Genomic DNA, 25,336 nt, shown 5'->3' with positions numbered 1-25,336 from the left:
TCAGTGATACTGGCTCTGGTCCCCCAGTTCCAGCCCTTCCTGGAACCGGGCCGAGTCCAGCTCCCTCGAAAAGGCCCTCACACCGCTCTCCTCTTCTCCCTCTTCCGGCTGTCTGCTCATGGTGCCGTAGGTGGGCCGGGCTGGGGAGGAGGCGGGGGTCAGGTTCATCTCCGGCTCTTGCAGCACGGTGGCCACATACAGCTGCTCAGGACAAAGAAGGGAGACGGGATGAGGTCACACCCGGGGCGAGGCGAGGTCACGTCTGGCACACCCTCCCCCTCCCCGTGCCGCCCCATGCTCGACCTTTAGCAGGGCCCGCACCGCCTAAGCTGTGGCTCCTTCCTCCTCCCCCCGCAGCCCGCGTCCTGGCCAGCCCGCCCAGCCCCCTTCCCGGTTGCTCTCAGGCACGTCGCGGGCATCTACGCGCTCCCTGGACCAGTCAGCCGCCTCCTAACTCCCAGTCCACTGCGCCTCCAGCACGCGTGCCATTCAGTTTTGGTTCCAGGTCCGGCTGAACCCAGGGGGGAGACGACAGGCTCCCTGACACTGGGGTCTGGGCGGGGACCCCCACTCCTGAGCTAGTGCGCTTTCTACCGCGGCTTCAGAGCCGCATCCAGCACCTTTGGGGTGCGTCACTGGCTGGCCCGAGAATTAGGATTTGAAACGGAGGCTGCCCTCTGGCTTGCTCACGAGCCCCGTGAAGTCCGGGCCTGCGCTCAGGAATGCCTGGGACAACAGCCGAGTAGAAAAGCAAGAAGCAACAGGGGTGGAGCTGTCTGTCGTCCTTTGCAGGGACTTTGAAACCAACTCCTTACTCTGAAAACCGGTAATTATTGGATAGAATGAAACCTTTTCTGTAGGAGTTTATTAGAGTGAGCGACTTCACTCACTCACTCAAACAGCCCTAGATAATGAGGGAACATTCTTTTCTGCAGTAGAATTTAGATATTTTCATAGGGCCAAAGTCAACCCCACAGATGACTTTTGGGTCCTACGGGAAAAATGGTAACTGAAAAATGGAAAAAGCCAGCAGTCATCCCTGAACCCGGGAGTCACTTTAGCATCATTTTTGGCAATAAATGGGATATTATGTATCTCCTAGTGTGACGCATAGCACTGCCTGTAATGTTCTAGGCCCTAGTGTTGAACTTGAATCTTCAATTCCAGCCTTTGAATCTAACTTCTCGTTTTCAGGAAACACAGGAGATACTGTAACCTCCTGTAAGATACCATGAACAAACAGCCAGAAAAAGCCAGATGGGGCCTTCTGCAAGACTACAGGGTGGGTCTCTCCAACAAGTCACAAAATAGAGATGGTGCTGAAATAAAAGGGACATGGGCGGGGCCAGATTAATCCAGCACAGACCCTGGGTTGGATCTTGGTTTGGACAAGCTGTAAAATATATTTCTGGACCTGTAGGGCCAGTCAAATATGGACTAGGTATTTGAAGAGGTAAAAACGTATCTATGTAGGGAGACGGAGATTGTTAACTAAAAACGCAGGTTATGAAACAGTGTGCAGTATTACGACATTTTAGAGGAAATAGATATCTGAAAGAACATACATTGAGGTGTCAGTGGTCATTGTAGGTGGTAGAAATATGGACTTTTATTTTCTTATTTTGGCTTCTTTGTTCTTTCTCCCCATAGTTACCTACAACGCTCAGACACCTCTGTTACAATAATGAAAGATTTAAAAAATCAATTTCGATAATTTCTTTAAAACAAAAAAAAATGCTCAAACTCTGGAATCTAGCAGACCTGGTTCAAACTTCGTCCTGCCGTTTCCTTGCACAGCAGTTAGTACCCTGGGGTCTAAATTAAGTCAGGTCTTTCAGCCTGTTTCCTCATCTGTAAAATGAGGATAAAACCCCCCACTGTGTGGGTTAAGCGTAAAGATCAAGAGTAAGAATGGTGAAGCATCTAGTTTGCAAGGGTTCAATAACCAATTGCTGACAATATTCTGGAAGGGTCATCTTAGAAGGGCCCCAGGAGAAATGCTACGTGGAGAGAGACTGCTGCTTCGAAACCTTTGTCATCTCCTGGTACTGAAGCTCCGTCTCCCCTGCCACCTCCCAGAGCTCACTGGGCCCTGTCTGTGGGGCTCGGTTCAGAGCGAGGCCTGTGGTTCCGTGCATCCGGCGTGGGCACGTCCTCCCACTGTTGGTCTGCCCCTTCCGCCCAGCTCTGCCACGACTAAGGGGCCCCTCTCCCACCCACTCTGCGAGTGCTGCCCGCTCTGCAGTTGCAACCGGCCCGAAACTGTCTGTGGTCCCCCAATGCCCTGGATTCTCGCTTCTGGGCCTTTGCACAGGCTGGCCCTGTTCCTCAAGTGCTCTCCCTGACAGCCTCTTCCACCCGGCAACCCCTAGCTCTCCCGTGCCTGGAGTCTGGTTAGACGTCCCCTCCTCCAGCAAGCCTTCCCTGAGTGCTCAGGGCTGGCTGGTGCCCTTCTTCAGTGCTCCTCCAAGGCACCCTGGCATCGGGGCACGGGCCGACCCGGTACCCAGCTCAGTGCATGCCTCGGCGGCCCGGCATCCACCCTCGTGGCTGGTTTCGGGCGTGCGCTCATGCCCGTCTCCAGGCTGAGCCACAGGGGCGGGAGCCAGCGCCCAGCCTGCTGGACCCCTGCACTTGGAGTCCAGCCTCGTCTCCTCTCAAGCTGACGGGCTCACTCGTCTTACCATTCCGTGCAGACCTCCAATAGCTCGCGGCAGCTCTGTCCGCGCCACGCTGCCTGGGACCCGCGCCCTTGGCGGCAGCCTTCGGTCCTGAGGCCGAAGGACCCCAGCAGGCCCCTGCGTCTACACGACTGAGCTCGCTGAGGCTGAGTCCGCCCTGCCCTTTCTCTTCCTCTCTGAGCTCCTTCTATAGAATGTCCTGGAGAAAGTCCTGGATCTTCTATCTTTCTGAAGGCTCTTCAGCCAGGGCCACGGCAGCAATCTGACCTGGGCCAAGTCCTGCTGCGTCAGACGGGGGGAGTCCCGGGCACCCCGTCTCCTCCCCGAGACCCAGGGTGGGCTCTAACCACTGGAGCCCCCACGAGGCCGCTGGAGAAGCCCATCCCTGTAAGCACCCCGCCCCCCACCCCGACCCGGCCCAGGCCACTGACTCACGAGCGAGGTTGGCGTGGAGGAGGTGCTGCTGGGCTCCAGGTCGAACACCGTCTCCGTCTCCTCAGGCTGCGGCGGTGGGAGAGGCGGGGAGGGTCAGTGAATGCCGCCCCCGCCGCCCTCCCCGTATCCAGAGAAACCCGGACCCTAACCTCAGGCTTAAGGGGCCCCTCGCTCCCCTTCAACTCAACTCATCTGTTTTTCCAGACCTGCAGCCCAGCAGGCCGGGCTGAACCCTCAGGGGACAGAGTGAGGACCACGATACTGGGGAGACCCTTCTGGAAGGTTCCATCCCCGAGGACCACAATGAGAGCTGTGGGAAGCTGTGGTGCAAAGATAAGCCTGCTGCTTTGACTCCAGGAGAAGCCCTGACTTCAACAATACCCTCTTCCCTGCCAGAATTTCCCTTTTATCTGAGATGAAGGTCTAAGTCCTCTGTCACCTTCTGTCTCTAGAGTGGACACTTGAGCAACCAGATCCTACAACACTGTTGTATTGGGAAGAGCCAGAGATGATGTCAGCCCAGGTGCTTCGCTAGCATGGACTCAGGCCAGGGGATGGAGGAGGGTCTGGGGAAAAAGGAGAGTAAATGCCTATGCCGGGGCCCCAGAGATGGGACCACCGGAAGCAAGAAGATCCTCTTCTCAGAGGCTCCCTTCTCTGGCTCAGTAGGACGCTAGTACTTGAAATCAACTTTATTTCTTATTTAAATTCATTTGAAAAGGAAATAATTCACTATTATAAACAGAAATCCTGTGTCAGATTCCATAAACAAGGTCAACCAGAAAAATACAGGTGTAACCGTGAAAAACAGGACATGTTTCAGTCCACTGGAAATCATTCCAGTACGCTTCTAAAGTCACCCCACTTTAGGAAGTGCTGAGCACATAGTTCTGTTGGCATGGGTGGGTTCCCTTCTCTAATAACTGGCTGGGCCCCAAGACCCTAATGCTGGGAAAGATTGAGGGCAGGGGGAGAAGGGGGCAACAGAGGATGAGACAGTTGGATGGCATCACTGAGTCAATGAACAGGAGTTTCAGCGAACTCCAGGAGATATGAAGGACAAAAGGCCTGGTGTATTGCAGTCCACGGGGTTGCAAAGAGTTGGACATGACTTAGCGACTAAACAACAATGCTGGCAAAGACTCAAAGGAGTCATGGGGCCTAGAGAACCAGGCCTCCCCTCCAGGCAAGATCAGAGTATCCTGAGATTCTTCAAAGGGAGATGTTCCCCGTCCCCAGGGCATCATCCTTACCACCCCCTCTTTCACTCCTTCACTCCATCCTTTCTCTCAACCCTCCATCCCTTGGAATGGCCCCAGCAGCTCTGTGGCTGGACAGGCTCACATCGTAGGAAGGATGGGTCAGCAGCCTGTGGTTTGGAGGAGATGTCAGTCGGGGGAAGAGGAGAGGACAACTGTCTTCCGCCCTGGGAGGCGTGATGATCCGGGGGCCAGTCCAAGGACACACACAATATGCATACCCAGGACTGCCTGCCCATCCCACCGTCAGAGAGAAAGGCAAGGGCCCCTCGCTGCTCTGATGCTGTGGGTGCCCCAGGCAGGAGGGGGTCCTCGAGCTGTGTGCACCCTGGGGAGAACTTGCGGGAGGAAAGGCAGGCTGGCAACTCACCTCATAGTTACTCATTTTTGACATCCTCCCCATGAAGGTGGCAACGCAGGCCATTATTATGGAAGCAATAAGGGTGGTAAGGCAGAAGATGGTGATGGCATGCCGGGACCCTGCAAGGAGAAGGAGCGGCATGGGCTTGGCGCCCGAGGACCAGAGCTGTGTGCAGGGCGCTGGCAGAGATGCTGGCCCAGCTGACATAAGCCTGGGGCCCCAGCTTGGCACCTATGGAGGAGTTTGGAGCCCGGGGCGGAGACGTCTCTGCCCAGCTCTCCCCTTAACCACAATCAATGAGCCCCACCCAGGGACATCATCCCTCTGTGCTACCTGACCAGTTTAGAATTCAACATCTGGCAGATTCCACGAAAAAAAATTCATTGACTCCTTAAACAGCCACTAAGTGCCCATAAACGTCCCCCTAGAGGCCAGCTACCTTCCATATCATGGTCCCTGGGAAGTATTTGAGTCATTTATGTCACTCCCTCAGGTCACTCATTTATATCCCTGTCCCCAAATGCAGTGACTGACCCACACCTTTCCTTGTAAGCCCTGCCCCCCCCCTTTTTTTAATTCTTTTAAATTTTATATTGAAGTAAACTTCCCTGTAGCTCAAACGGTGAAGAGTCTGCCTGCAATGCAGGAGACCCAGGTTCGATCCCTGGGTCAGGAAGATCCTCTGGAGAAGGACATGACAACCCACTCCAGTAATCTTGCCTGAAGAGTCCCACGGACCTGGGAGCCTGGCAAGCTACAGTCTGTGGGGTCACAATCAGTCGGACATGACTGAGTGACTAACGTGACTGCTACAGTTGATTAACAATGTGGTGTTAGTTTCAGGGGTACAGCAAAGGGATTCAGTTATTCATATACAGGTATCTATTCTTTTTCAAATACTTTCCCCCATAGACGTTATTACAGAATATTCAGCAGGGTTCCTGTGCTATCCAGGAGGTCGAGGTTGGTTATCTGTTTTAAAAATAGCAGTGTGTACATATCCCTTCTGAACTCCCACTATGTCCCTCCCTGCTCTTCCCCCCTGGTAAACATGAATTCAACCTCTAAACCTGTGAATCTAATTCTGTTTTGCAGATAAGTTTTTTTGTATCATTTTCCGCATATAAGCAATATCATATGAAGTTTGTCTTTGTCTAACTCTCATAAGCCCTTTTGAAGTAACTCTATTACATGTGCTAATAGCATGGAAAAGCAATTCAGAATTTAAGAGTCACTTATGTTTTGTTTGGGGATGTTGGGTAACTTTTTCATAGCAGGAGTTTTCTAACGACAGGAATATTTAAAAATCAGTCTTTACAGTGGGAGTTATTGCAAAATGATTTTTATCGTTGTGTTTTTATAAAAGCAAAAAATGGTAAACAACTTCAATATCCCAACAATGGTGACCTGACTAAAACTGGCAGAAATTAATGCAGCCATTAAAAGACACGTGCTCAAACAGTATTTTAATAATGCAAGAAACTGCTTGGAGCATAATGTTCAGTGAAGAAACTCAGGATATAAGTCTGACTAGAATAAAATGGACCCATAGTTTTGTAAAGTCAATCAGTAAACCCCCTCCTACTTTTTCCTGTCCTCTAAAACACATGCACAGAGTGAGCTCTGGGAGCAGCAGACAGGAGGCTGTAGGTGAGATAATAGTCATTCAAACTCTAATCTTTCCATTTTTTTTTCCTATTTTTGATAATAAATCTGTAGTCTTTTATACCTAGAAGAAAAGTCTTATTAAAAAATGAAGTCTGCCAGGGGCTTCCCAGATGGCTCGGGGTAAAGAATCTGCCTGCCAATGTAGGAGATACAGAAGATACCCTGGAGCAAAAAATGGTAACCCACTGTCAATACTAAAGGAAATCAACCCTGAATATTCATTGGAAGGACTGATGCTAAAGCTCCAATACTTTGGCCACCTGATTCGAAGAACTGACTCATTGGAAAAGACCCTGATGCTGGGAAAGATTGAAGGCGGGAGAAGAAGGGGATGACAGAGGATGAGGTGGTTGGATGGCATCACCGACTCAATGGACATAAGTTTGAGTAAACTCCAGGGAGTTGGTGATGGACAGGGAGGCCTGGCATGCTGCAATCCATGGGGTCGCAAAGAGTCAGACACAACTGAGCGACTAAACTGAACTGACTGATGACAGATACTATAATATTTTATTTCCTGCCAGCCTTGAGTTAGAACGAAGGAGTAGGATGTTTTTGTTGTTTTTTTCCCTGAAAATTGTAAACCGAAATGTATATGGTTTGGACCACACTGGTGTTACCCTTAACTTCCAAGGTCAGCCAGGACTCTTAACAGGAGCTGGGCCTACAGAAGGCGCTGAGTGTGGCCGTGCTCCACAAGGGACACCTCACTTCTCCCTGGGCTTGGTCTGCTTTGACAAGAGTCGTCGGTGAGGGGCGATGGAGCGGTGGGGGAACAGACGGGGGGGGGGGGCCTGGGTGGGGTGCTCTGCACGTACCTAAGCGTAGGACGGAAAAGAAGAGCATCCAAACCAGCCCCAGGAGCGGTGCGAAGATGGCCTGGTGGATGGCGGCCATGTGGATCTGCTCGTTGAGTTTGGTGGGCGCGTACGAGTAGTACATGTTATAGCGGTCCGTGATGTGCTTCATGCACAGGTAGAGCAGCCCTGGGGGCCGGCAGATGGAGGCAGGCTCAGAGGCCATCCCAAGACCCTCCCCTCCCCCCCGGGCCCGAGATGCCAGACGCGGGTCATCCAGAGCAGCAAGGGGGCCAAGGACAGGCTGTGGGAGCCCCGTGGGGCCGATCTCGCATGCCCGGCTGCTTCCCTTGAATCCTAGAACCTATTCTGTCCTTTTGGTAAGTGGTCATTCCCTAACAAGCATCTTCTGTAAATAGCCATCCAACTCCGGCCCCCCTGACCGACCTGGCCCCCTCCCCTGCCCTTCTGATTGGCTGGCCCGGGGTCTCCTCCAGAGCCAGCAGGGAGCCGGATGCTCTGGGGCTCCCAGTTGCAACGGAGGGGTGTAGCTCCCCCCGGGGGGCCTCAGGGACGACTCACCGAAAGGAGCAATGATGGGGCAGGTGATGCTGTAGGCCATCACCACACTGAAGACATTCATCATCCACGCGTACTCGCGCCCGAACTGGAAGTCCATGGCCTGGTTCTGGGGCAGAAGGCAGGGTCTGCTTGGCTTGGCTGCTTCTGCAGCTCCTCATCCGGCAAGGCAGCCTCCCCTCCGAGCCTGGTGTTGGAGGAGCACCTCACCCCTTCCGCCCACCAGGCCTCCCAACCTCAGGTCGCTCCACACTTTCTAACAGGCACCCCCTGACTCCAACACCCGCCCAAGAGAAGCTCCAAGGGCTGTGTCGGGGAAGGGCCTGGCCCTCACCATTCGGATGTGCACTCTCTCTGGCTCCGACCTGGAGAAGACGAGGCGGATGGTGTACAAAAAGAGTGACCCCAGGCGCATCAGCTCCATGCCTGTGCCAATAAAGGCTGCCGTGATGACGTAGTTGACAAAGAAGGCGCCATTGTCTGGCAGGAACACACACCTGGGTGTGGAGGAGGGCGGGAGATGGCCACAGAAGCCGGAGAAGAGGGGAGGGCAGAGATGTTGGGAGCAAAGAGGAGAGAGAGGAAGAGAATTGAAAGGATGGGCAGGGGGTGGAGGTAGAGACGGGGAGAAGAGCTTTCAAATACAGTCAGCCCTTGGTATCCGCGGGTGGTTGGTTCCAGGAGCCCCTGCGGATATCAAAATCCAGGGATGCTCAAGTCCCTCATATGAAAATGTCAGTAATATTTGCAGATAACCTATGCCCATCCTCCTGTGTACTCTGTCTCTAGAGTGTCTGTAATACCTAACACAATGTAATCAACTGTAAATACAACTAGATGCTGTGCAAATGGTTGCCTGCACACGGCACATTCAAGTTTTGCTTTTGGAAACGTCCTAGAATTTTTTTCCCTGAATATTTTGATCAAATCTGAAGACGTGGAATCCGTGGATAAGGAAGGCTGACTGTATACATGCGTTTCCAGCCCAATGTAACTTAAACAAGGGCCCTTTGGAGCAAGGAGAGGGGTGGTGTACAGCAAGTGTGGATGGTTTAGGACATGCATGTACTGGCTTGATCTACAGAAGGGCTGTTAAAGAGAACAAAAATAAAGAAGGGCTGTTTGACTAGATCCACAGACCCTGGAGAGTTCATAGGTAGACTTTTGGGGGTCTGTGACCTTGAATAGGGAAAAGATTGCATCTTCACTTTCTGCAGTTTAGCACTTCCTTCCACTAAAAGCATGGGCAACAAGTCACAGGCATGTTAGCCACGGCTGTGAGTCTGTCACCAGCTGAAGTGAGGTATTTTCATATCATGTTGTATTTATTGCTGAGTTCTCATAATATCATTTGCTCTCATCTCTTCAAAATGATGCTAGTTATTAGGCCACTAAATTAGACACGTTAAATTCACATGCTGAGATTTTCCTGTCTGTACATGTGTAGCTAGCTGGCCAACTTCAACTAAGAGCCATCCAGCCACCTGAATGGATCTGTCACACTGCCTGTTCTCACACTGGGGACCCGAGCATCTCTGTCGTCTATACCATTCTGACAGCTCCCTCAAGAAGAAAAATCTGTGAGCCCCTGCATATATTTCAGAACTCCTTCAAAAGCTAATCTTGAGGGCATCAAAGTTGAGTCAGGAACTCACAATTCTTTTCTTTCTCATATATTTACAAACTGTATTAAAAATAATGACCTAGCCAAAGATGAACTCACTCATCTTGGGATAAACTAAGTTTATTACCATTACAGTTTAATTGTAGAAAGCTTGGAGAATTCTGGTTCTTGCCCTATTAAGCGAGCTATGAAAGCTTGCATGGCATTGGCAACAGTACATCTTTGAAAAATTGGGACTTTCAACATTTGTAACCCTAAAAACAAAACAAAGCCAAACAAAAAGAGAAACTGGCTGGATGTCCAACAAGACCTGCATGTTGCCTTGTCAAAAATCCACTCCCTTGTTCCAGTTGAATATTCTTCTTTTAGCTAAGTAACATCAGCTTTCACATGGATGCCTTTAAAACAATAAAATGTAACTTTTGCTTGCTTCCATTTAGAATACATTGGCCTGTTATTAAATGTGTCAACAGAGATTGTATCATACATTTGAATTCTAAAATATTTTCGGTAACTATATTTTGACACAATCGGTTTTCGTTATAGCCCAGCTATTTTGTACATTAAAAGAACCCTGGGCTTCCTGGGTGGCTCAGTGGTAAAGAATCTGCCTGCCAATTCAAGAGACATGGGTTCAGTCCCTGGTCCAGGAAGATCCCACACGGCCTGGAGCGACTAAGCCGTGCATCTTAACTATTGAGCCTGTACTCTAGAGCCGGGGAACCACAACTTCTGAGCCCACTTGCCACAACTACTGACACCCGAGTCCTACAGCCCGTGCTCCTCAACAAGAGAAACCACAGCAATGAGAAGCCCGTACTGCAACAAAGAGCAGCCCCCACTCTCAGACCAGAGATAAGCCCCTGCAGCAGTGAGGACCCAGCACAGCCAAAAATAAATAATTTTTTTAAAAGAAATCTAATCAGAATCAACCCAACATTGTACAGCAATTATCTTCCAATTAAAAATATATATATAAGAAATCTACTCAGAGTATATATAAACCTGGCAAAATCTGAATACGCTCTGTGGATTGTATCAATATCACTTCCCTGGTTTTGATACTGTACCTGAGTCATGCAAGATGTGACCACTGGGGGAAACTGGGTGAAGGGTATATAGGACTTTTTTTTTTTCTGGCAATTTCCTTTGAATCTACAATTATTTTAAAAATTTTATTCAGAGGAGGAGTCCCCGGGCTTTACCCACAAAGGGGTTCATGGCACGGGAAATGTTAAGAGGCTGCCTAATGAGAGTGTGGGCACGCATTCATCTCTACCTACATGAGCAGATAAAGGATACGCATATCCAGCTGGTATGAGCCCACAAAAGCCGCGTGAACGCTGGGAGTACACCTGAAACATGCTTGCTAGTACTCACTGGAACCTGACGGAGGCCTGCTCCAGATAGTAGATGTCAAAGAGCCAGCGGAAAAAGACATCCAAACTAGAAGCAAGAATAAAGCAGACCCTGCAGTCAGTGAATCATGAACTAAGGCCTGGGGTTCGGTTTCTCTTGGGCTGGCTCCCCTCCTTCCAACCTCCCTTGCCTACTCCCTGCAGACACTCACACCTCAATACTCCAGCCGGCCAGCCCACACTGCCTCTCTTCCTAATCCTGGGCCACCCTGCCCCTAAATCTTTGACCTTTCCACTCAGGGCCTGCCCTCTAGCAAACCTTGGCCAGCCATTTCTCCCACGGCGCTCTCCCCCTCTTCTGAATTTCTACTGCACATTGTCCCCACCTCGGGCTGGCAGGCAGCTGGTAGGTATGGCTTGTCTCCCCAGCTGGATGAAAAGCACTTTGAGGGCAGAGTTCATGGCTGACAGCTTAGAGTTCACATGATACCTGGCTCATGCTAGGCTCACGACAGGCACTGGACTGTCATTTGAGGAATGGATTTGCAGCAACCACAGGTGGGCCTACAGTATCTGAAGGAGGAGGTTCCAACTCTAGGGTGAGCCTGGCTGAGAGAGGAGAGAGATTTGGAGGTGAGGTACCTGGTCAGTCCCATAGAGGGCAGAATGACCACCATGAACACCAGAAAGATATAGCACTTGTGCACCATGATCAGATTCTGACTTGATCTAGAAGGAAGCAAAGAGACACATGATAAGAACCAAATGGTGGACTGCAGAATGGAGAGAGATGGCTACCTGGGCTAGAAAACAGTTTCACAGCGCGTACCAATGCCATCTCCACGGAGCACTGAGGGCCGTGCTGAGTCTGGGAGCAGCAGGAAAAGAACGGCATGTGATGTCTGCCTCGGGCAGAGGAATGGGAAGGGAAGGCTCACACATACCATACACTTGACACCCCTGTTGCAGGGACATTACTAACAATACTCAGAATCCTTGCAGTGGTTCAATAAGCAACATGAGCCTTGGCCGTAGGAAAGCCCAGGAAGGATTTCTGTTATGAGAAACATCCTGGCTTACTGCCTGATAGGATGATAGAAACTTTGGGGGCAGGAAATAACTTTTGAGACCCATGCAGCCTTCAGTCCAGAGCAGGTCCATTTTCCCCCAAGATATAGTAAATACTTCCTAACTAATTAGCTCCCACTACATAACTGTTAGGGCTAATAAACAGGGAGGGGCTCTTTGAGTGTTTAAAATATGGCACCGTATGGGCTACACGGGTCTTCAGTCAGATCGAGGGCATGGGCTGCTCTGTGATGACCGGAGCAGCCCTTCTGACATTTTTCAGACGAGTCCTGCTCTCTCGCTCCCATCCCCCGCCCTCTCCCTGGCATTCTTGGCACTGGCTGTTTCTGCCCGCGGCTCCAGACCCTCAGCGCGTGGCTGGAAGACGAGGGAGCAGCCTGAGGAGGGCTTGGTTTCAGGCATCTCAGCATCCCTGACACAAACCAATCCCTGCTTTCCAAAGGCAAAAGTATCTGTTACTTTTTTGGGTTGGTTTTGGGCATAAAGCCATCCCGCATCAATTCCATTCCGCAGGTGAGATGGGAAGCTGGAGCACCGGGCTGGTGGGGAGGGGGGAGCAGGGGAAGAAGCTGGTGCCAAGGGCAGGATAAGAGGGGAGGCCCCCAGCTCACCTGGTCCAGTGGGCTTCAAGGAAGGCGGAGAGATAGACGATCAGAGGCAGCGTCACCGTAAAGGCCCAGAGCAACACAGAGGGGAAGAACTGGGTCACGATGGGGCTCTGTACAGGTGGACGGAGGGGGGCCAGAGAGACATCAATGCAAGAAGCCTCCTCCCCCTCACAGGCCTCCCGTGCCTTCTCCCATGCCTCTGGCCACTTCTCCAGCTCAGTCCCAGAGCAGGCCTCATGTCCCTGAGGCTGCACAGTGGGCTGGGGCCTTTCTCACTCAGAATCTGCCTGGCTGGGTCAGCCAGAGGCTGACACCTCAAGGTCAAGGGGCATCCCCAAGGGGTGCAGGCCTCCTATGCTGAGGTCACTGGAGGGACAGCCTAGGCTGACCCCACCGACTTGGCCCCAAGGCCACAGCCACCTGCTGTCACTCAGGGAGGAGACACTCAGACTTTAGGGAGGAGACACTGCTTTTACCGCGATGTTGTGTGAGACATGCTGGAGAAGGGGAGGGTATGGTGTGAGAATCCCCGGGGCAGAGCTGTGGTGCCCCGGCCTGGGGCCTGTTGTGAGGCTGACAGAGGAGGGGGCAATGGGAAGCAGCAGTACAAAGGCTTGGCTTGACTGTGTGCATGTGTGTGCACGTGTGTGCATGCATATGTATGCTGAGTGTGCACGTGTGTGTGTGTGCCTGTGTGTGTTTTGCTGGAACAGGCACGGAGATAACATGAAAGAAGGGGCCTTCTAGGGTCACTGCAAGTGTGCATATGTGTGTGCATGCATGTGTGCTGTGTGTGTGTGTGTGCATGCCTGCATGTGTTTTGCTGGAACAGGCATGGGGATAACATGAAAGAAGAGGCCTTCTAGGATCACTGCAAGTGTGCATGTGTGTGTGCGTGCATATGTGTGCATGTGCTGCATGTATACACGTGTGTGTGTGCCTGCGTGTGTTTTGCTGGAACAGGCATGGGGATAACATGAAAGAAGGGGCTTTCTAGGATCATTGCAAGTGTGTGTGTGTGTGTGTGTGTGTGCACGCATGCGCATGCATGTGTGCACATGTGTGCTGCGTGTGCACGTGTGTGTGTGTGCCTGCATGTGTTTTGCTGGAATAGGCATGAGGATAACATGAAAGAAGGGACCTTCTAGGATCATTGCAAGAGCCTTGAGGCTACAGAACTTGGATACGGGCCCATCCAGTTCCTCGGAACTGCTCTATGCATATGGCAGGGACTGCTCTTGTGGACCAACCTGGGGTCTGTGTGTCCAGAAGTGAGGCAGTGGAACCAGAGCCAGAGGGCCTGCTCCTCTTGAAGGGCTGCCCCAGAACTAACCTCCATCTTCCCCACCCTGGCCTTATCTTCACACTAAGGACCTCAGCTCAGAGAATACGGGGTGAATGGAGCTGTCATGTGCACCCCACCCTCTGCGGCTCTTTTGTACCTCTAGCTTGACCCAGTCTAAAGAAGCCCTCCAAGCCCATCCCTCCAAATTCCCCCCAGAACTTGCCTAAGGCTCCCATACCCTTTAACCCTAGTCCCTAAGAAGGGCAGTGGTCCACACGCATCCTCTTTAGGGCAAAGGAAATCCTGGGCCCCCAACGTACGCCACTGCCAGGGCCACAACTGCGTGCGCTCTGGAGTCACGTCTCAGGGGGCCCCCCCATCCCATCCTCGCCGGAACTCTTCCTTTGTCTCCCGGGGGGCCCCCATGCCTGGCCTGAGTGGAGGCACCTGCAAATTCTCGATGGGGCGGGTGACGTTGTACAAGTCGATGGTGTTGATGATGATGGCAGGCGTGGTGAGGAAGAAGAAGAGGAAGAAGAGGAAGGTGTTGATTGCGATAAAGCGGGCCCACCAATGGAAGCGGCGGACGGACAGGTGTTTCCTGGGTGGGATGGAGGAGGGAGACGCACTTAGGACCTTGGGTCTCAGCCCACAGACACAGCCACGCTGCCTTCTGCGTGCCAGCTGTGGACCAGGCTGCCCTGGTCTAATTCAACCCTGCGGGCCCATGCCTGCATGCGACAGCCCTAAGCCTTCTCCTATCACACCACTGGTAAGGCCCTGAATACATCCCACAGGTGAGCCAAAAGAATTATCTGGATTCTTTCCACAGGAAAAACCTTTTCCCCCAAAGGCTGGGTGCCTTCTGTGCTTGTGGTGGGGTGGGCTTGGGGGCGGGCAGAGGCTGTGATGCCCAGGAGAGACACGGCCCAGCAGGGGCCGCATGTGAAAGAGGAGGACAGGCCCTGATTCTTTTCCTCATCCTACAGCCTTCTTCCATCCCAAAGGAGCTCAAGGGAGAGCAGACAGACAGAGGGGGCTTACCAAATAATTTCTTTGGGGTGTGGGGCACGGACTACCCTCCACTGGTAGGATTTGACGATGGCGGTCACTGAGGACTCTTTGGGGGACATCCCGCAGTGAACGAACTTGAAATCCTGCACAATGCTGCGGAGACGGGGGAGGAGACAGAAGTCTGGGGGTGAGGAACTCTTGGAGACTTGGATGTGTCCCTCCTGGCCTTCTAGGTGGGCAGTTCCTCAGGCCTGGTCACTGGAGGAAAGGGCGTTAGAGGGATGGACTGCCCAGGCAAAGAGGGGACCACGTCGTTCTCAGTTCACGTTTTGTCCCCCTAATGGTAGTGACGGCACAAAGACATGCTCTTTCCGTGAGGCTGACAGGGGAGGTACTCATTTAGCTTCCATCAATAGCTACCGACTGTTGAGTTCCACCCAGCGCCTGACGTGGAGCTAACTGGTGAGTCCCATCATCTTAACTGCATAGGTTACTGAAGACACAGCCAAAGAGGGGCAGGTGCTGGCACTGCAGCCCCATCGTGGGTTCGTAACTCACACCTGCTGAAATTAAACCTTAGATCCCTCTCTACCGAGTGATGGTTCTCAGAAAGATATGTAGATGTCTCACACACACTAACAGAACACATATTCCTTCTTACCCTTCCAGGAGGTGGACAAGGAAGATATAAGTAACCAAATTTGATGAATAAGAAACTTGAGGGTGCAACTAACTTGCAAAATTGCACTTGATCTGTTTGCCCTGAATTCTAGCCTGTGCCACTGTTCCTCTGCAGGGTCAGGGAGGGCGAGAACAAAGCCTTGTGAATGATCAGGCTCCCTGGGGGAGAGGATGGCTCCATCGTCCTCAAAAGACTGATTTTTGAGGCTCCTATGTATTTGACCCAGGCCTAAGATTCTTTCCGGAACATTCCAGAGCGGACCTCATCCATTCCTTATCAAGATGGGGCTGCCAGTGGCTGGGGCAGAGGAGGGAGGAGCCTGCGAAGCTATGAAACAGAGAAGGCTTGCAGGAGAGGAGAGCAGGAATGGCAACTGGGTCTTCTGACTGTCACTCGCGGGGAGGGGAAGGGTGACGAGGGGCGATGGGAAATGAGGGGCGGGAAATGGGCATCATTCGTGCCAAGGCCTGGAGGTGGAACCAAGAGGTCTTCTGGGCTGAAGCCAGGACGTACGGGGGTGGGCAGCCCCGTGTCTGCAGGCAAGCCGAGCCGGCAGCTGGGGGAAGACGCCCGCCGCCATGCTCTGGAAAGCAGGATGGCGGCTGCGGTGCCCACGGCGGGGCCGGGGAGCGGGGCGGAGCGCGGCTCGCCGGAGGGAGGCGCTCTCCCTTCCTCCCCTCGGCTGGAATGCGGGTGGGGAAGGATGGGTTCGGAGAAGCAGAGGCCCGCTCCCGGGCCGGGCTGGGCGCAGCAAGCAGCTGCCCCCCACCCCCCACCCCAGCCCGGGACTCACTGCTTCGTCATCCTGGAGTCCTGGAAGGTGACGAAGATCAGGTCCAGACGGTTCAGCCGCGCGCGGTTGAGCTCAGCGTTGAATTCATCAGTCAGCTGCTCCTCCAGCTCGCTGTAGTACTGTTCTGCGTCCACCTAGGGGGGGCGAGACGCGGCCGTCAGAGCTGGAGCCGGCAGGGCTCCAGGAAGGCCGCCTCTCTCCCCGCGGGGCGCAGGCCGGTGTGTGTGGGGGGGTGGGTCTTGGTTCCATCCCCAGCTCCCTAGGAAGCCTGGCAAAAAAGCTCAGGCCTCCAGGTGGGCTCCAGGTCTCAGCTCTCCAGGAGGAAGAGACAGTGACTCTGAAACAAGCTCCCTGCTCTTAGATCTGGGGAAAGGGAGGCATCCCCAGGGGCAAGGGGGTGCCTTTGGCCTCTGGGTGGACATTGGAGGAGCGACTGAATGTGCCTGCAGCCTTTTCAGGCGAGGGAATCATGCTTTTTTTCTGAACTGGCTAGATGAGTTCAGTCCTGCCAAGGCCTCCTAGCCACATGGGCGGGGTGATAAGATGGAGACCACGGCTTTCAAATGTTCCTGCCCCAGCTCTGTGAACCCCGGAGGCTTGGCAGCCTGCTGTGTCCTTGCTGGTCCTCCCCACCAAGCCCCGAAGGGAGCAAGAACCAGCCCTGGCCTGGATTACTCTGGGAGGGGGAGGCCCAGAGAAAGGCTCCTCTGCCTTCTCAACAGGGAGACAGGACATGCCGGAAAGGAGAACGCGAGCCAGGGGCCGCTCTGAGTGGAGACTGCGGCCCAAGGATGCAGGCCTGGAGTACCGCTAGGGGCTGGCAACGGAGCCTGGAGGCCCGGTGCCCCAGCCCCTGTGCCGCGTCCCCTGATGCCTGCGCCAGTTACCTCTTTGAAGCAAGCCCAGCACCTGCAGAAGCAGAGTCGGGAGCAGGGGTGGACCTTGATCATCACCTTCCCCTTCTTCTTGGCCTTGGCAGTGTAGTAGAGCCGGCCCCGCATCGCGTGGCGCCTGCCAGCCAACAGGTGACACAGTAAAGAGTCTCGCGGTCGGAGGCCAGCAGAGCCACAGCCTCCCCTTCCCTCCCCTGCCCCAAATCCAGACAGGTCCTGCCACAGGCTCACCTCTGATCGTCCAAGTCAATCAGGTTCCTGACGTCATAGCAGAAGTGGACTCTGGTCACTACGCACCCTGGGTAGGCCTCGCTGAAGCCAGGAACAAAGATGATGAGCCAGCCTGCCGGGCTGGGGGCTCCCCCTTCCCCTAGAGCTATAGCCCACAGGGCTGAAGGGCACAGCTGCCAGGGTTTCCCGGTGCTTGGGTGGTAGAATCCACCCCCTGGCTCCTAAGCCTGGACATCAGGGTTGGTCCCTGTTAATGAGAGAGTTGCCACATCCTTCCCAGATGACACAGAATAGGGCCAGGGAGCAGAGCTGGACATCGCTGCTCACGGACAGATAATTAGCTTCTAGTGTTTGGCCCTCAGGTCACAGAAGGGGCACAAGATAAGATGACCTGCTCTAGACTGGGCACCATGGCTGGAGGGTGACCAGGAGGAGGCAACCCATGCCTCAGCCCACCCTGCCCCACTTACTGAAAATGCTTAATGATGATCTCTGGGTCTTGGATGTCCGTGGGGACATAGGTGATCATTAGTGTCCTGGTGACCTAAGTGGGGAAGGTCAGTGGAGAAAGAAGACTGCTCACGCAGGAATCCTGGGTCTTCCGGTGGCACTCAACCACCTGGGGCAGGTCGTCTATTCACATCAGGCCTCCTCCTTGCTGGGTAAGCCAGGTGCCAGCTTCCCCACCCAGCCCACGTCCCTGAGGTCAGCAGGCAGGCAAGCTATAGGTCTGTGAACCCCGGTGCCACCCGCCACCACCACCCCCGCCCCTGCCGGGAGACCCCTCGCCACGGATGGCTGTGGTCAGGGGAGGAAGAGTCAGAGGCTGCAGGGAGAGGTGGAGGGCTGGGGGAGGACCAGAGCTCCATGGTCTGCAGGGGAAGCTCATGCTGTCTTGCTGGCCTCTGGTCTCCATGTTCCACGTGACGCCCACCTCAAGGGGACATCCCTATCATCAGACTGGGGATGGGGAGTTGGAAGATGAGCGGGACTGTGGGGAGGGAGTGGGGAAGCTCTTCAAAGTTCACATGTTACTCTGTGTGAGTGGGACATGTCTTCCTGAGCCATCGCTTTGAGGCAACCATTTGTAAACTGTGCTGCTAGAGAGGGGAGTCTGGGAGTCTGGAAGCTTCTGGTGACAAGACAGAAAGCTGATGTGGCCGAGTCCAGATGGGCCAGGAGTGCCCAAGCCTCCTGGCAGGCTGAGACACTCAGGGTTACCTTTCAGAGGTGTGTGCAGTTGTGTTCTGGGGTGTGGTAAAGGGAATCTGTCCTTTAGGATGGATGGCTTGAGGGAGCCCATCTCTCTTTTATCTGCCATCTTCCCTCCCGCTAGGAGACCCTACCTTCCTAGTGGTCCTTCCTGGGATCACCTCCCAAATAAGTGAACGCTACTCAAATCCTTGTCTCAGGGTCTGCTTGGGAGGTGGGATGGGAGAAAGACAAACCAAGACAGTGAGGACACAAAGAGGCAGCCCATGCATTTCTGACCTCAGGGAGATGGTGGAAGGGCCAGGAGTTGGACGCAAGAGTGGCAAAGTATTCAGAGTATCTATCCTCTGGGGGCACTGGCCGCTGAGGGTGGAGGTCCCCCTACTAGAGTTAAGCCTTCAGTTTTCCAGTGGTGGGGAGGTCCAGGGGTCCCTGGAGAGGGTCCCAGGCAGCAGGGGTATAGCGGGAGGACGTACTTGGGGGCAGCTATTCACCAGCTGGTTTGGAAGGGTCTCAGTGATTTCATAGCCCAGACGGATGTGCCAGGTGACAATTCCCAGGGATAAGCAGAAGAGGCCTCCCTGCTCGGGCGGACTGCCCCCCAGAGGTGTGCAGACCACGACAAGCTGGGATGCTTCTGAAGGCCGGGAGTGGGATGGTCCGGCTGGTGGGGGGCGAGAGGGGCTCTAGGCGAGAGGGCGTGGTCCTGGTAGTTCTTTTCACTTACTCACCGCGTAGCTTTTCCTGGGCACAAATCCTAAGCAGTGGTGCATCATGAAGAGGAGGTTGGTGATGAAGTATAAGAAAACAAAGAAGCTGTGTAGCCACAGGAACTTACTCCTGCCAAGAATGAGACACGGGAGGCGTGAGACCCCCACCCCCAACCCCTCCCACCTCCCCAGGGCCACCCTCCAGTGCCTCCAGACACGCAGGCACCTTGGAAGGGGATGGAGAAGGGGCTGTCCGCTCCAACGAATGAAGGCTAGCGTTGATCAAGTGTTCACTACATGCCAGACCCAGGGTGGGAGCAGATGCTCTGTGTACATTTTCTCGCTAGACTCTTGGACCATGTGAGCGTGGTGCTGTGAATGTCTTCATTTTACTCGTAGGGAAACAAGAGCCAGAGTGCCTGCCCAAGGCCACTCTTGGCTGTGGCGGTCCCAGGAGGGGAGCCCAGAACTGCAGAAGCACTTACACTCTGCATACTGTGTCGTGTTGCCCCCTGCCCAACCCCGACACCCCCACACACACACCCCACCCCCGCCACTGCACAGTCTACCACGAGGCCAAGCAGAGCAGGCCTGGAGGAAGGAGGGCCTGCAGATTCGGCTCACCTCCCTGGGGCAGGAAGGGTTTGGGTCCCAGGGCTCCGCACTTACATGAAGCTGTCCCAAGGCACCAGGCTAGGAAGGCTGCTCAGAAACAGGGCCCGCCTTATTTGGTGCAGTTTGAGGACAGAGAGGCTGCCTGGCTTCAAAATATCTCCTCATCACTGTCCCCCCCACCTCCTCTGCCTGGCATTTCACTTAACTTTCCCCATCTGGCTAAACGCCTCTCTCTGTTTTCTCAGCGAGGGCAAGGTGATATGGTCCCTGAAGGACACTCCAACTCTCTGGATTGAGGAAGGTTGAAGGGGCTCTTGGCCGCCCTATCAGACTTCACTTCTTGTTGGAAGTTGTGGGTGCCACACTTACACCAGCGATTGGCCGGGGAGAAGCTGGTTAAGCTCTGCTCTGGCACCGCCAGAGTTGGGAGTGGAGTTGGCGAGAGGGTGCCCGGCCTTTCTGCTGCTTTTGGAGTTTGGTGGGGTTTGCAGGGGTGCGGGGTCAGAAGATGGGGTGGGGTAAAGGGAGGAGGGGTTAGGAGCGGGCACGCCCACTCCCACCTGCCGGAAAGGCTGCTTCCGCTCTGTCGGGAAGCCGGCCGCGAGCCCTGGGGGGCCTGTTGTCTGGGCTGGACCAGCAGGGCCGCGTCTGGCTCCTGCAGATTGCTCTGGCCACCAGAGGACTTGGCTGACATTAACGCCCACCAGCTCCTGAACCACGAGGGCTGGATGGGCCTTAGAGCTCGTGTCCAACAGCCTTTCTCCCACAACGGACGAGGGATGAAGCTCACAGGAGGAGGGAGCCCTGCCCCAGGCCCAGGGCCGGCTAACCGCAGAGCCGGGGCAGGAACCCAGCTCCTCTGGCTCCTCAGTCTCACGGCCCCGGGCATCAGGTCTGTCCTTCACTCGGTTCCCTGAGGCCTGACCTGAACTCTTTTGTGGTCAGAGGAAGCAGTACCTTAAACCTCCATTTACTACAGTGTTTCTGCCTCTCGGGAGCTAGACATACCAAGCAAAGAGGACCACCTTGCTGAGACTTCAGGAGTGACTGGTTTAGCTAGTTCCATCCATGACAGAGATGGGGACGTGGAGGCAGCGAGAACACTTCCTCACGAAGAGAAGGCAGTGTCTGGCGTCCCACTTGGGACCTGGGTTCCCAAAGAAACCAGGCCTTTCTCGTCAGCAAAGAGGAGCCCATGTTTTGGACTCACTGTCGGACCACCTCTCCCCACCAACATCCACCCCCTCCCCTGACCCAGCCAGTAGAACGGGAGGTAAGAGGATCAGGTACCTACTCTGTGGAGACATTGACAATGGTGGTCCGGCCAAAGTGACTATCCCGGTCTGAAAGAGAAGAAAGTTGCCAACCTCAAGCCTGGCTCCTTGACTGGTTGGGCACCAGACCTTAGGGTTCCCGAGTGAATGCCTGGGGCCTAGAAATGCTTGCCTGCATCCTGCGCTTCCTTTTAGCTCCCCAGAGCTTGTAGCAGGAGATGCAAGGGGCAAGAGTTCCATCCCTGGGTCGGGAAGATCCCCTGGAGTAAGAAATGGCAACCCGCTCTAATATTCTTGCCTGGAGAATCCCCATGGATAGAGGAGCCTGGCGGGCTACAGTCCATGGGAATGCAAAGAGTCAGACAAGATGAAGTGAGTGAGCGCGAGCAAGAGTGGCCGAGGAGAAACAGCTAGAAACCTGAGCGATCAGGGTGCACCTGGCTGCCGTCTGGACATTTACATACCACCTAGCTGTACGGCCCTCATTCAGCTCTGTCTCTGCGCTCACTAGTGAAATACTGGCTGCTCTTCACCGAGCACCCACTACAGGCCGCGTGCGAAGCACGTAACATGCACTGTCTCTCGATCCCTATGACTGTTGAGGAAGCCGAGGCCTGGGGACACTGTGTGAGATGAAATAATCTGGGAAGCAGACGTGGGTAAACGGTGGGGAACCGTTTTCAGCCTCTGAAGGCCAAGCCCTCACCCACCACACTACTGTGTCAAAATCTACCCTGTTAGGAGAAATGTTGATGCACTCCAGATGAGAAATTCTGCCCCTATGACACTGCGTCCACCAGAGTAGGTACAGTGAGAGATCTGGTCCAGGGATCTTGGCAGTGGGTCACACGCCATAACAAGGCCTCCACGAACACCTGGCCAGGTACAGTGTGGGCCATGCATCATGGATAAACATTCGGTTTTAGACTGAATTACTACTATCTGCCTTCTCTGCACCAGGCCCTGGGCCAAACTGGTACCCAGAGAGGTATCATCTCTGGTTTCCACTTGAGGGAACCGGAGGCCCGGCTTGCCTAAGGTCCCATAACTAATCCTGAGAAGTGCAATTAGAAGTTAGGGCTCGAGATGCCCAAGCCAGCCGGGCTGCCTCTTAGGCCTAGCGGACCGGGCCTAGGGTCCACAGAGCTCTGCCTACCCAGAACATCTCCACTGTAGTTGATGGGCAAGATGATGCCCAAGGAGGGGATGCAGAGGATGAGCAGAAAAACGATGAGGTGGTACTGGAACATGATGTAGATCCGGGCGTCGTCTCCACACCTGCTAATCAGGTCTTCGTTCCTAGAGGAGACACAGAGATGGGGACACTGCTCAGGAGCCAGTGTGGCCACAACTCAGGTCAGGGGTGGAGGGAGCAGAGGGAGAGGAGGTGACCGCCCCACACCCGCATCTTCATCTTCAGAAACATCCCTCTTCTCAAAACTTGTTAGGCCCGAAATGGGTTTCACTGAATTTCACAGGCGTATCAAAGAAAGAGGCTGCAGATAACGCACTTGGGAATCCAGAAGCACTCTTAAATCAGGCATTGATTTCCTCTTTTATTGCTTCTTCAAACATTCCTAGTGCCTGCCATGGTACAGGCATTGAACAAACCGTTAGTGATACCAAGATTCATCCTGTTTTTCAAAAAGCTGCTCCTTAAATTAAAAAGGGATACTTAAAACCACAGTGAGCTATCACTCCGTACTGCCGGACTGGTCAGCGTTGGAAAGTTGGTGAGGAAAGTGCTGGGAGGAGGTGCTGGTGAGGGTGTCGGTGCTGGGAGCTCTCTCACACTCATGGGTACTGACCCTAGCATGGCCACTTTGGATAAGAGTTGACATTATCTATAGAAACTGACTATATGTACACCCTATGGCCTAACAATTCCACTCCTAGGTTTATAACCAACAGAAATACATGCACCTGGGCATTAGAAGACAAGGATGAGAATCTCAGAGAAGCATTATTTGTAACGGCCCCAAACTGGAAACCACCTAAGTGTCTGTCAAAGGTGGAATGGACACAAGAATTGAAATATACGTGCAGTGAGCTATATACATCATATTATACATATATGTAATGAAATACTATACAGAGATAAAAATGAATGACCACAGCTGAACTCCACAAATGTAATGCTGAGTGAAAGAGGACAGACACAAACAATACATGCCATATCATTTTACATACAAAGTTCAAAAATATGCAATACTGAACTGAAGAGTTAGAAGTCAGGATGCTGATTCCCTCTGAAGAGCAGGGAGGTGCTAGGAGATTGGGAGGGAACAGGAGGAGAGCCTCTGGGGTCTTGGCAAGGCTCTAATCTTTATCAGGAGGGTGGCTGTGATAATTGAGCAGGACATTTATTTTTTGGGCATGTCTCTGCATGTGTGTTAACTCCAATTAAAAATTTTAAAAGCAACACATGATTATAATAGAAACTTTGGAAAATACAAAAGAATAAAATCATTCACCTACAATCTCATCAAACCTAAGACAATGGGTATTAATCATTTTGGTCAATTTCCTTTAGTTTCTTATTATATTACTGGATTAACTTAGTGACTGTAGTATAAACAGCATTTGGTGGCTCAGACGATAAAGAATCTGCCTGCAATGTGGGAGACCCGGGTTCGATCCCCAGGTCAGGAAGATACTCTGGAGAAGGGAATGGCTACCCACTCCAGTATTCTCATGTGGAGAATTTCACGGACAGAGGAGCCTGGTAGGCTACAGTCCATGGGGTCACAAAGAATCAGACACAACTGAGCGACTAACTTTCACTTTTTCCCCACTTTCTTTCATTTAGCATTTAATCTTAAGTGTTTTCTGACAGTTTAATATTTTGTCTAAGTATTTTTATGACTGCACAGTAATAATGGTGACAATGGCTTGTTTGTGGATAATTAGTTCACACTTAGCCCCAAGGTGCACACCTGCCCCACCCCCATTGTTAGACATACCATGGTTTACTCACCCTTGCCCTCTGATCAGACTTGAAGGTGGTATGCAACTTATAGCATTCAGTCCAATATTCAGAATTTGTTTTTCAACAATACTACAATGTACAGCATATCTTCAAGGTTTTCAATATCACCATTTCAGTAATTATTTAAAGCTCTCAACCTTTTTTTTAAACTTCAAGCTGTTAAAACACTTCCTGCCCTACATTTGAGAATTAAATCCCAAGAATGGGGTGGATAAGGAGTGATGAGAAGGGAGAATGGGGGGAGTGTCCCCCTGCAGGCCTGGGGTGCCCAGATCTGCTCACATGATATAAATAGTGTACCTAAGGCAGGGTGAGAGCCTCCAATCAGATGGTGAGAGCCTCCAATCAGATAGCGAGAGCAGAGGGCTGGACGGGACCGAGAACTCAAGAATTTCGTTTCTGGGCTGGCAATTCCCTCTGCCCCTACTGGGCTCATTGCTCCATCTGCACTGGAAGTGCCAGGTTATACTTAGCAGCCTACGTTACAGTTCCAAGGGAAGCCTGAATTTTTGAGCCTATCTATATTCCTCTATTCAATTCTGTCCTCTTCCCACCGCTCTTTAAAGTGCGGCCCCCACGACGTTTCAGGCGCCACCCTCTCTCCTACTCATGATTAATTCTTGTCTCTGCTCGAATCGCTTCCTCTCTTCTACCTCTTACTGGAGACTCGCTGCACCTGGTGTCCTTCTCTTTCACCTTTAACACCTCCTCTCTCTACAGCCACCCCGACTTCTTCCTTTTCAACGACAGCCAGGTTCAAATGCCCATTTTTCAGTCTTAGAAAAACCCTAGAAGCTCCTCAAGCATCTACTCCTTCACCAGCTTCCCTTCGAGTTCCATCCAATATCCTTACGTCTCTGTCCTACCCACTTCTTGAAAAAAGGTGACTTCCTTTCTCAGCCCCTACTCTTCGGACGTCTCCTTATCCCAGACCTGCCCTCCCAGGGGAGACCCGTCTTCAAAGCCGACGTCCTTTCCTGAACACTCATTCTAGCCCAGCTCGCAGGGTTGGAGGCTGCACCCTGTCTGGGGCCTCACGCCTCTCTGGTTACAGAGAGCTGCTGCCCTAAAGGATGTTGCCTTTTCCCTCTGCCCCGGCCACTCTCTCCCTTGGGCCCTTTCTGATTTTGCACCCTTGGGTGAACCATTTGCTCCCATGACTTCAACCATGACCTCTGC

At 53.0% G+C, this 25,336-nt stretch overlaps 1 protein-coding gene across 1 annotated transcript in view; it reads right to left on the bottom strand.

Annotated features, from left to right (window-relative positions):
* TMEM63C (transmembrane protein 63C) overlaps window positions 1–25,336 on the bottom strand; it is a 33,411-nt gene continuing 8,075 nt past the window's right edge. The window contains exons 6-23 of the mRNA XM_065941723.1: window positions 22,325–22,467; window positions 21,189–21,237; window positions 19,301–19,409; window positions 17,828–17,901; window positions 17,358–17,438; window positions 17,121–17,244; window positions 16,234–16,367; window positions 14,789–14,911; window positions 14,192–14,345; window positions 12,463–12,569; window positions 11,405–11,491; window positions 10,785–10,850; window positions 8,115–8,277; window positions 7,784–7,889; window positions 7,223–7,390; window positions 4,746–4,855; window positions 3,117–3,182; window positions 1–201 (exon numbers count right to left, since the gene is read on the bottom strand). Coding sequence (XP_065797795.1) covers window positions 1–201; window positions 3,117–3,182; window positions 4,746–4,855; window positions 7,223–7,390; window positions 7,784–7,889; window positions 8,115–8,277; window positions 10,785–10,850; window positions 11,405–11,491; window positions 12,463–12,569; window positions 14,192–14,345; window positions 14,789–14,911; window positions 16,234–16,367; window positions 17,121–17,244; window positions 17,358–17,438; window positions 17,828–17,901; window positions 19,301–19,409; window positions 21,189–21,237; window positions 22,325–22,467 — 2,065 coding nt within the window. The remainder of the gene's footprint in view (window positions 202–3,116; window positions 3,183–4,745; window positions 4,856–7,222; window positions 7,391–7,783; window positions 7,890–8,114; window positions 8,278–10,784; window positions 10,851–11,404; window positions 11,492–12,462; window positions 12,570–14,191; window positions 14,346–14,788; window positions 14,912–16,233; window positions 16,368–17,120; window positions 17,245–17,357; window positions 17,439–17,827; window positions 17,902–19,300; window positions 19,410–21,188; window positions 21,238–22,324; window positions 22,468–25,336) is intronic.

The sequence above is a fragment of the Muntiacus reevesi genome, chromosome 7 (genome assembly GCF_963930625.1).
Source record: "Muntiacus reevesi chromosome 7, mMunRee1.1, whole genome shotgun sequence".
NCBI classification, from domain to species: domain Eukaryota; kingdom Metazoa; phylum Chordata; class Mammalia; order Artiodactyla; family Cervidae; genus Muntiacus; species Muntiacus reevesi.
The sequence above is the reverse complement of the archived record's forward strand: the minus strand, read 5'-3'. Positions and strand labels throughout refer to the sequence as shown.